The sequence below is a fragment of the Culex quinquefasciatus genome, chromosome 2 (genome assembly GCF_015732765.1).
Source record: "Culex quinquefasciatus strain JHB chromosome 2, VPISU_Cqui_1.0_pri_paternal, whole genome shotgun sequence".
In the NCBI taxonomy this organism is placed as follows: domain Eukaryota; kingdom Metazoa; phylum Arthropoda; class Insecta; order Diptera; family Culicidae; genus Culex; species Culex quinquefasciatus.
This window is the reverse complement of record NC_051862.1, coordinates 54,374,335-54,384,450: the sequence shown is the minus strand read 5'-3', so window position 1 is coordinate 54,384,450 and position 10,116 is coordinate 54,374,335. Positions and strand designations below refer to the sequence as shown.

Here is a 10,116-nt window from a genome sequence, read left to right as displayed (position 1 = left end):
AGAACCGTTTAACAACATCCTGCCTTTAAGATTCAGAAGTGAGTTAGGAAATCGTTTTGAGAACCGTCCAAGAACATATCGTGGCAGACAAGAAATTTAAAAAGGCTTTTCATAATATACGTCCCAAGTATTCACTTTAAATATATTTTCTTTATTTTAAACTTTATTTGTGAGTAATGTCAATTTACGATACTTTAACTACTAGTAATTGTGATTTATCAGTTTTGACAGGGATACGATGAATAATAAAAATATCAACAAAAAAAATCATTCAATTTCATTATTATGCTTCTGGAGATATTTTTTTTCTTCATTTTTTTAGTACTAATCAACATCGCTTGCTGCTATATACACTCTGCTGCTGGTCCCCCCCCCCCGGTGGCTGCATTTTCAGTTTTCCTTTTTGATGAAGAATCCTCACGGCAAGTATCGAACCCTCGATCACTCCAAATGTCAAGTCCGGGCGCGCGTCTGCATCTTTCCACGAGGGGTTATGTTGGATGAGCAGGCCTGCTAAAACTTCCCTTGAACATAAGCTGTTTCTATTTTTAGAACTCTCTGTGCTTGTTTCATCAACATGTTCTTTCTCGGTTTTTAAAACACGAAGGCAAACTACACATAAACAACTTGTTTACGAGAAATCCCAACCGAAGTCAAAGGTCAAATCTACTATGTTATCATGTTTAGCAAACTGAAATGAAACATCATGTCTGCAAATTCATTTTGCTCTCCGAGTTCTACAAGCATGTTTCATTTAAGTCAGAATTAACTTCAAAATGAACTTTTCGTAATCCGTTGCTAGATTTGGCATTTATGTTACACAACCATGTTTAACAATGGTTTTTTGAGCAAAATTTGAACAATTTACCAATTGATATGACACTTGTTCAATAATTAACGTATAAAAACACTTGTGTAGCAATTGTTCAACAAAAATATAAAAAAGCGATGTTTTTCTTGCTACTTGGGTAGTTGGTTTAAAAATGTTACTTAGGAATCTTATCAAATTTGACGGTTCTCTAAGCGTGTGCAATATCTTTTTGAAACTTTCAGACGTGGTAGAATAGTAGGCTCTGCCGAGCTGGAGCTGTCTAAAATTCAAAATTTTTGCGATGTGTACACAGTTATAAAAATCATAGTAACATTACAACAGGGAAGGATGTCTTTTATGTAAATGTTAATTTACCACTTTTTCAGTGTAGTCTAAATAAAGTTAATATTACATCATGTACTCATTACAGATGTCAAATTCTAGTGTTTTTTGTAAGGTCTTATAAACATATGAAAGACAATAGTTTATTGGTCCTTTTTAAAAATTACACTTTTTTCACTTTTTTTCTGACATAAACCCCTTCCCAGATGTTATATCACAATTTTTTTACTGTGTATGTAATATAAGAATGCACCCAAACATAAATTATTTATTGTTGATGGAAATAAGGTTTGGGGAAATATTGGATTAAATCAAAAATCAAACCATCCACATTAACGAACCCCGGGTCTTTTGTGGTCTTTAGTACAAGTTTTTGCTCGAACATAGGAGTCCAAAGGCTTGAATGGGGAGAGCACTCAAACCTATTTCTACTTTAAGGAATCTTCCACCCCAGTGTTTGAACTGACGACCTTTGGATTGCGAGTCCAACCGCCGCCAGCGATTCCACCGGAGTAGGCTTGGTAATTGGAATAGTGGATAAAGTCTTAGTCAAATCTACATTAAATGTAAAAACTATGTCTCTCTCTCTCTCTCTCTCTCTCTCTCTCTCTCTCTCTCTCTCTCTCTCTCTCTCTCTCTCTCTCTCTCTCTCTCTCTCTCTCTCTCTCTCTCTCTCTCTCTCTCTCTCTCTCTCTCTCTCTCTCTCTCTCTCTCTCTCTCTCATCTCTCTCTCTCTCCCAAGATTTTAGAATGAAATAATTGCATGACATAAACAAATTAGTAAGCGTATTTTATTCTGTAAGGTTTATTAACATATTAAAAACCACACCTCCTTGACAACTTATGCAATCAGCGTTCTACAAGCTTTTCTAGCCGTGTCAAACACCTTCCCGACAGGACAAGTTTTTCGAATCGCATCGACCCCCTGCTCGTAACACTCGTAGTACACACTAGGATCGGTACTATCTCCAAAACGACCCACTTCGGCACATCCGTACGAGCAGCCCTTCCCGTTGAAGGTGGTTCCATCTGGGCACTTGAAAACTTTGATGAAAACATAAGACATTGGACCTGCGTACATTTCGCAGTATCCGTAAAATTGCTTGCTGGTTCCGTAGCGAGAAAACAGCTCGTTGACGTCACACTTGATCTTCATGCAATCTTCCGGCACAGTTGGCTGCTTACAGGCCAATGCTTCCGGATCGAAGACCTCCCCCGTTGGGCACTGGAGTACGCTTGATATAGTGTTGATAGCGGTGCAGTTGTGATACAGGGAACAGATATCTGGATCTGTTAGAGAACATTGGATTTTTAATCTTCTAGAAGTTAAGTATGTAGCAGCGTAAACTTACCTGGGAATATTCCCTCTCCGGTGCAAATAAGCATCCGTGGATTACATTCCTCGTCAAAGGTTTCAGGAGTTTCCGAACATTCACCCCGATTGCAGTACGGTTTGGTATAGTCCATCATAGGACAGGATTTGAACTCTTGCATGCCTCCCAAGCATATTTGGACGAACTGGCACATGGCACCAGCTCCGCACGTTGTGTAGTACCGCTGACCATCACATTCTTTAAAAGATGATGCCACAACTGGGCGGAAGTTTGTCTGGAGCAGCGCTAACTGGAGCAACGTAGCTAGAACCAACAGCTTCATCGTGATGATCTGCACTGGAGTACGCAGAACCGTGAGGTTGGATTTTATAAGACGGATGGCGAATTTCGAAGGTTTGTTTGTTTAGTGATTATGCCTGATGTTGTTTGAAAAAAAAAAGCTTTTGGCAAGTATATTTTTGGGCTGTAAATTATCCTTATGCCAAGCAATAACTCTGCAAATTTAGAGGTGTATGTCACCTATGTTCAGGTAAATGTCGCATTGAATTTTAAATGGGTTTGAAAACGTAAAACATAATTTTGATAAAAATTACAGTTTTTTTAATTTCCAGCGTCAGTGGCGTGTAGGGCAGATCATTGTTCAGGTTTTGACATTTTAACATTGAAGTTTTGAACACTCTAAAGCACGGTACAGGCCTTCAAAGCCTAGCTTTTTTTTTTTGAAGAACCGGCCCCAGAAAAAAAAATATATTTTTGAGCAGGTAGGGGTCAAAGGGTGGAGCTCCAGCTCCTGTTACGTCCATTCAAGCTCATATTTGGGATTTGGGCTCAGTACGCCCACCGGAAAAATGTGATTTTTGTTTGGAAGGCAAGACATTTCAGACAAATCCAAAAAATGATCTGGCAACCCTGATTCATGTTATGACCACTTAATTGATATTTTTGCGCATTTTACACCGGATCAAACTAATAAGTAAGAATACTATGCCCGGATCCATCAAACATCTCATCGTTCAAAATGCAATTGAAAAAACCTTCCAAAAGAGTCTAAAAGATTGATGATCTGGCAGCCCTGTTACAGGTTATGACTCAATTGGTATGGTTGGATAGGTAATTTTCACAAATTACTGCATTTTTACCAAAAAACTCAAATTTTCAAAATATGCAATATGAGTATAAAGCAAAGCACAATTTTGTATGCTTTTGTCACTTTATTAAAGTTTTTTTCACAAATGTTTTTTTTCGAAAGTACTCAAATTTTCAAAATATGCAAAATGGTTATCAAATGACGAAAACGTTTGTATGATATGAAGCATACACAATTTGAATAAATGTATGAAGCATGCAAAATTTCGCTTCGTTTAATACTCATATTGCATATTTAGAAAATTTGAGTATTTACGAAAAAATACGGTTATTTGTGAAAATTTTAGCAATTAAAAAAAAATTCTAATATTTAATTCGTTTGATACCCATACTGCAAATTATGTAATTTTGACTTTTGAAAAATACGGTATTTTGTGAAAATTTTGGTATATATCACAAACATAATTCAATAAATTAAAATAAAAAACATAAAAAATTTTGCTTGGTTTGATACCCATATTGCAATTTTTGAAAATTTTAGTATTTTCGAAAAAATACGGTAATTTTCCAAAAAAAAACTAATAAATTGAAAGAGTATACAAAGTTTCAATTCGTTTGATACCCATATTGCAAATTATGAAAATGTGTGTCCTTTGAAAAAATACGGTATTTTATGAAGAATTCTTAGTACATAAAATACTCTCAAACTTATTTCATTTTCAAAAAATATATTCTTCGATTTGCGTGAAACTTTGTCCTTAGGGGTAACTTTTGTCCCCGAGCACGCTTATGAGGTTCATTTTTTGATAACGCGTGACGGAGGGGCGGTACGACCCCTCATTTTTGAACATGCGAAAAAAGAGTTGTTTTTCAATAATTTGCAGCCTGAAACGGTGATGAGATAGATATTTGGTGTCAAACGAACTTTTATGTAAAATTAGACGTGTTTTTTCTTACTTTGCAGGGTTTTTAAGAGTGCAAAAATGTTCTACAAATTTGTAGAGCGAGTTGCAGCGATTTTACAAAATACCGTATTATTAAAAAACACCTCTTTTTTGCATGTTCAAAAATGAAAGGGGTTGTACCGCCCACCGTCACGAGATATCAAAAAACGGACCTCGTATTCGTGATCAGGGACAAAAGTTACCCATTAGGATAAAGTTTCACGCAAATCGAAGAGGAGTCGGGGCAACTTTTCCCGATTTCGTGTGACAAATAATTTTGTCCAAGATTGCAAAACGATCTGAGTCAACCCTGACGTCAACCCGAGTCAACCCTGACGAGTTATTAGCGATTTGAAGAAGACGATTTTGTATGAAAATGTTTAGCGACTCTTATACCTCAACCGATTTGGCTCAAAATTGGCACAGTTACTCACTTTTGCCTAAGGTACCGAATCAGAGTGTGGGTCTCGTGGCGCAGGGGTAGCGGCTTCGGCTGCCGATCCCGATGATGCTATGAGACGCGGGTTCGATTCCCGCCTTATCCACTGAGCTTCTATCGGATGGTGAAGTAAAACGTCGGTCCCGGTTTCTCCTGTCTCGTCAGAGGCGCTGGAGCAGAAATCCCACGTTAGAGGAAGGCCATGCCCCGGGGGGCGTAGTGCCAATAGTTTCGTTTTTTTTACCGAATCAGAAGGTACCCCTGATAACGTTTTTTTCACTGTCACCCTGTTGACCACGTAAGTAATATTGCTTAGCGATTTCCCCATACAAGTTTTCACACTGCTTGATTTCTGTTGATTTGAATATAAAACATAGTGATAACTTCAATATTTTTATTTCATCAAAAAATAAATCATTTTATTCCATCATTTTCTCGCCTACATTATACACACCCCCTTCTCCGCGTCAAACTTTTTACCCGAGTTGCATATGCTTGAGCCAGACTCGAACCCACTTCCGTTTTCCCAGCACTCGTAAAACACCGTCGGGTCTTCGCTGTCCGGGAATCGTCCCGCAGCGGTACACTTGTAGACGCACTTTTGTCCGTTAAACTCAGTTCCCGGGGAACACTTTCCAACCCGGATCATCGATGGCACGATGTAATCAAAGATCATGCAAAATCCAAAGAACTGCTTGCTGGTGCCGTACGGAGACAAAATTTCATTTTTGTTACAGAAAACCTTCATACAGTCGGCTTCGGATTTCTTAAGCTTGCACAGGGTTGTTTCAGGGTTGAAGACGAAACCGTCGGGGCATCGGTAAACATCGGAATATAGGTGGGCAGCATCGCAGTAGTGGTACAGGTTACACGCCAACGCATCTGTTCAAAGATAATCGTTACATTAAGTTGATCTTATCAAAATTCACATCATAGCTTACCTGGATAATATCCAGACCCAAGACAATTAATTTGATTCGGAATACAGTGATCCCCGAGTGATGGTGTTGCAGAACATTCACCATTGTTACAGAACGGCTTTTCTGGATTCAAAAGTTCGCAATCCCGGTACACGGTTCCAACCGGACCCATGCAGGCTTGGATTGAGGTGCAACTATCGCAACTGGGAGGAAGAAAGTTCACTCCATCGCACTGTTGCGTGCTTCTGGCGAGCGATCGTCTGGCACCGGCCTTTGCTGAGGACACCAACGTTCCGGGAACGTCAGCTTGGGCGAACCCAACCAGGACGATCGCAAGAAGCAGCAGTTTCATGAACATCTTGACGGAACAAACTGAGAATGCTAAGCGTTGACAGGATCTTTTATAGCATATCATAGTGGGATTGTTGTTTGCTGAAGATAGCGATGCTGAAATGGTGGAAGAACCGAAATTTGCAGCAAAGGAAAAAACTTCCTTACACTCAAACGAAGGATCACTGACATTGAATGAAACGCTTTTAAGTTATAATAAATATACACAAAGGCTGTATCAAAAACAAAATGCCCCCAACTTTGTTAACATATGGAGGACTCTACTATGTCAAGATATATAAATAAAATATATTTTTTTGGACCGTGTTTTGAAAATTAACATATCACATGGAATTTCACCGGGTGGATAAAATATTTATATTTTTTTCAATGTTTACCCCAGCACTTTCATTTTTTTTATTATAAGATTTCCTAATCTGTTTATCACTCTTTCCACGAAAAGATGTTAAAGTAGTCTCAAATTTCAAAAAGAACTTAATTTTACGCTAAAGTTGCTCTAAATCACTTGAGTTGCCGCGTTATTTTAACAGATCTTTTAGGCTAATCTTATCTGACCTTCCTTTTGGCAAAACAAACAATCAGCTACGCATTTTATGTTTTCGTTTACAAAAATCATCTCAATCAACACTTGAAATACCTTCAGGCACTGTTTAGCATCACTTTACTCGGTGTGATATGAGGGGTGTTTCTGAAGATTAGTTTTATCTTGTTGAAAATTTCATCTGTTTACTCCCGAACATTGTAAACTCCAACCAAATTTTACCACAATCATCTCAGATATAAAAACCTCGTCAGATAGAAACCAACCTCAGTGAACGGAAACAAAATGAAGCTGCTGGTACTAGCCGTGTTGGTCCAGCTGTCCTTGGTTCGGTCCGATGTCCCCGGATCGTTCGTTAACCGAACCTTGCTGGGCATGCAACCGGCATCGCTGTCCACGGGCATGTGCGACGGCCATCGGTACTACACCAACTGCGGCATGGGATCGTGTTATGACGTGCAGGTGTGCCTTGGACCCTCGACCGAGTACCGATCCTGCAGCATGTCGAATCCGGATAAACCGTTCTGCAACAACGGGGAATGCTCGGCAGAACCCGTGTTCAGCCAGATGTGCTGGCCAACTCAAATTTATTGCACCTCTGAGGGATGGTTTCCAGGTAAGAGTTCTGCTTGAAAATATTCTTGAAAAAAGAAACAACTTCCATTTCATTTAGATCCCAAAACATGTTCCATTTACCACTCCTGCGAGGGTCCGTACAGTATGTCGGACGTATACCAGTGTCCGTCCGGGTACGTTTTCAACCCGGAAACCACGTTCTGCAAGAAGAAGCAAACCGACGAGGACTGCATAAAGCTAGATTGCAGGCAGAAAACGGCTCTGACGCCCTTTGGTAATAGCAAGAAGTACTTTGCTTTCTGCAACCCGATGGGTATTTCGACCTACGACATCAGAGTGTACCAGTGTCCAGCGGAAACGGAGTTCAACGGAAAAACTTGCGTGTTCAAATGTCCCGACCAAGGTCGATTCGCAATGGTATCGAACTCTAAAGTTTACTACGAGTGTGCGGCTGCCGGGGAGGATGGAGTAGCTGAAGTTTGCGAAGAAGAGCTAGTTTATGATGGGGCGACAAAGGTTTGCGTTCAAATGAATATCTGAAATATAAATTAAAACGTTTAAAAGTTCAAAAACCCCATTGTACGATTCAAAATAAGTTAAGCTAAAATATTGCAATGTGTTTTTGTAGGACAATTCTATGAATGCGTTTTTCTTTAACATTGAAAATCAACACTTTTTTCATGATTAAACAACGATGTATGAAAAATACTATCTGAGTATCCCAGATCTAAGGCGGACTCTTTAAACATATTTTTTCAAAGATTACAAGCTCGGTCATGACTTCATGAAGCCAACATAGCTTGCAAATTACAAGGAATGACAAAAATGACTGCGCAGGCTCAGATCGAGGGGAAGCATAAACTCTGGAGTCCAGAGAAACACGTACACTATAAATTTAAAAAACATCAACTGCGTTGTAATAAATTATGTCACTCATTTGAGGGCTGTTTATCATTTTAGCACATATATCGAAAAGTATTACTTTTCGACACTGTTTTGGTTTTTTAATTGACTAAACACACAGACGAAAAAAACCGGGGAAACAAACGTTTCACTCAATAATCCAATTCAAATGTGTTTTTTAATAGCCAACTCGTTGCAAAACTCGATTTAATCACCACTTGTCGTATTACTTTGTAACTTGTTGTATAAACAAGAAAAATAGCTAATTTTGAATTGGTCCCAATGCTCATTTTATAAAAAAAAGCTTACACGTCAAATCTAGCGTCAAATAAAAATACTCTGCATGAATTTATTTATTTTATATTCAAACCGCAAACGTAAAATATGACTTTAAATAAAACATAATCTCAAAAAACCATCTCCAATCGATTTAATCTTCTGCAGGCTTCACACAGAATCCCTCCTTTTCGCTAAAAACCTTCCCACCACTGCACTCCCTCGCAATCGCCGTCAACTTCTTCGCCGAATTTGTGTAACACTGGTAGAACTTGCTCGGATCGCTATCGTCCGCGTAGTTGCCCTCCTTGGTACACTGGAACACACAACTGAGGAGCCCATCAAAGTTCGCCCCCGCCGGACACCTGAGCATCACAACCCCGTCCGAGCTGCAGAACGCGTAGTGGCTCTTGCTGCTACCGTAGCTAACGAAGATCTTCTTCGGATCACACTGAACCCGAACACAGTCCGCGTCCTTGGTTCGCTGCTTGCACTGGTTGGTGTTGACGTTGAACACGTAGTTCGGTGGACACTGGTACACGTCCGACTGTTGACCCTCCGCGTGGCAGTAGTGGTACAGGTCACACAGGTAAGCATCTGGAATGGTCAATAAAGCTTTCGTACTGGATGGTTGACTCGTCAATCTTGAACTCACCTGGGAAGAACCCTTTTCCGGTGCAAGTCATCACCGGAGCTGGGCAGTCCTCGTTGAAGACGGCCTCGCCGGTGCAAGCTCCGTTCACGCAAAATGGCTTGCTCGGGTCGCTTTCGGCGCAGGACCGAACGTCCCGGAACGGTCCCAGGCACACCATCAGCTCGCTACAGCTGGAACACGTTGCGTAGTACGCACTTCCGTCGCATTCCGAGGGAAAGGCTCTGGTGGAGGAGGAGCTGGCGAGATCCGTCGATGATACGTTGAGCAGCGTCCCAGATGTTTCTGCTTGGACTGGGGATGAAGGCGTGAGTGCCGCGATAAGCAGCGCAGCAACCAGGTTGGCCAACATGGTGCAGACTGTGGGATTCTGACTGGGGTGGATGACTGAATGGTGCGGAATTTAAATGGAGACTGTTTTATCTCCTTTTTGGGACAGATAATGTTGCTGCTTAATAGGGTTGAAGATTATTTTTTGGGTATAAATCCGCGTTTTCAGCAAGTTGACCAAAACCTTTAAAAATCTTTGTATCAGCCTTATAACGCAAAATACTGTAGTGCCCTTAATAACTATTAATGAAATAAATTGCAATCTTTTTGCAAATTGCATCTTTTGACATACGGCACAAGTTGGTAAAAACTCATTTGGCAGTGCTGCCAATTTTTGGAAAAAAAATATATTTATTGAAAAACGTGGAAAAATGTCAAACCACATTTTCAAGCCAAGATATTTTCTGATGTAAAATTTAAAAAAAAGCTCTGTATGTTCTATAGACCGCTTGTTTGTTTATACATGATATGAACTCATGCCCAATATGAGCCCTCTACTACAAAAGGAAGTGGGGTTAAACGGGCATTGAAGTTTGAGGTCCAAAAACATTAAAAATCTTAAAATTACTCGCATTTTTGTACAACTTGATCAACCCGTACCCAAACAAACA

The 10,116-nt window shown here is 39.9% G+C and overlaps 4 protein-coding genes across 4 annotated transcripts; 1 reads left to right on the top strand and 3 right to left on the bottom strand.

Moving 5' to 3' along the window:
* Positions 1 to 1,917: 1,917 nt before the first annotated feature.
* LOC6047113 lies at positions 1,918 to 2,824 on the bottom strand. Its single transcript, XM_001864177.2, has 2 exons — positions 2,506 to 2,824; positions 1,918 to 2,443 (listed from the first exon to the last, which is right to left on the bottom strand). The coding sequence occupies exons 1-2, from the start codon at positions 2,807 to 2,809 to the stop codon at positions 1,995 to 1,997; spliced, it is 753 nt and encodes a 250-aa protein (XP_001864212.2). The 5' UTR covers positions 2,810 to 2,824; the 3' UTR covers positions 1,918 to 1,994.
* A 2,563-nt stretch (positions 2,825 to 5,387) lies between these two features.
* LOC6047115 lies at positions 5,388 to 6,244 on the bottom strand. Its single transcript, XM_001864179.2, has 2 exons — positions 5,898 to 6,244; positions 5,388 to 5,838 (listed from the first exon to the last, which is right to left on the bottom strand). The coding sequence occupies exons 1-2, from the start codon at positions 6,232 to 6,234 to the stop codon at positions 5,396 to 5,398; spliced, it is 780 nt and encodes a 259-aa protein (XP_001864214.2). The 5' UTR covers positions 6,235 to 6,244; the 3' UTR covers positions 5,388 to 5,395.
* A 776-nt stretch (positions 6,245 to 7,020) lies between these two features.
* On the top strand, positions 7,021 to 7,977 carry LOC6047116. The gene is made up of 2 exons (XM_001864180.2): positions 7,021 to 7,384; positions 7,442 to 7,977. The coding sequence occupies exons 1-2, from the start codon at positions 7,054 to 7,056 to the stop codon at positions 7,882 to 7,884; spliced, it is 774 nt and encodes a 257-aa protein (XP_001864215.2). The 5' UTR covers positions 7,021 to 7,053; the 3' UTR covers positions 7,885 to 7,977.
* Positions 7,978 to 8,591: 614 nt separating this feature from the next.
* Positions 8,592 to 9,527, bottom strand: LOC6047118. The gene is made up of 2 exons (XM_001864181.2): positions 9,179 to 9,527; positions 8,592 to 9,120 (listed from the first exon to the last, which is right to left on the bottom strand). Exons 1-2 carry the CDS (start codon positions 9,525 to 9,527, stop codon positions 8,678 to 8,680), a joined length of 792 nt encoding a protein of 263 aa, XP_001864216.2. The 3' UTR covers positions 8,592 to 8,677.
* Between the last annotated feature and the right edge of the window lie 589 nt (positions 9,528 to 10,116).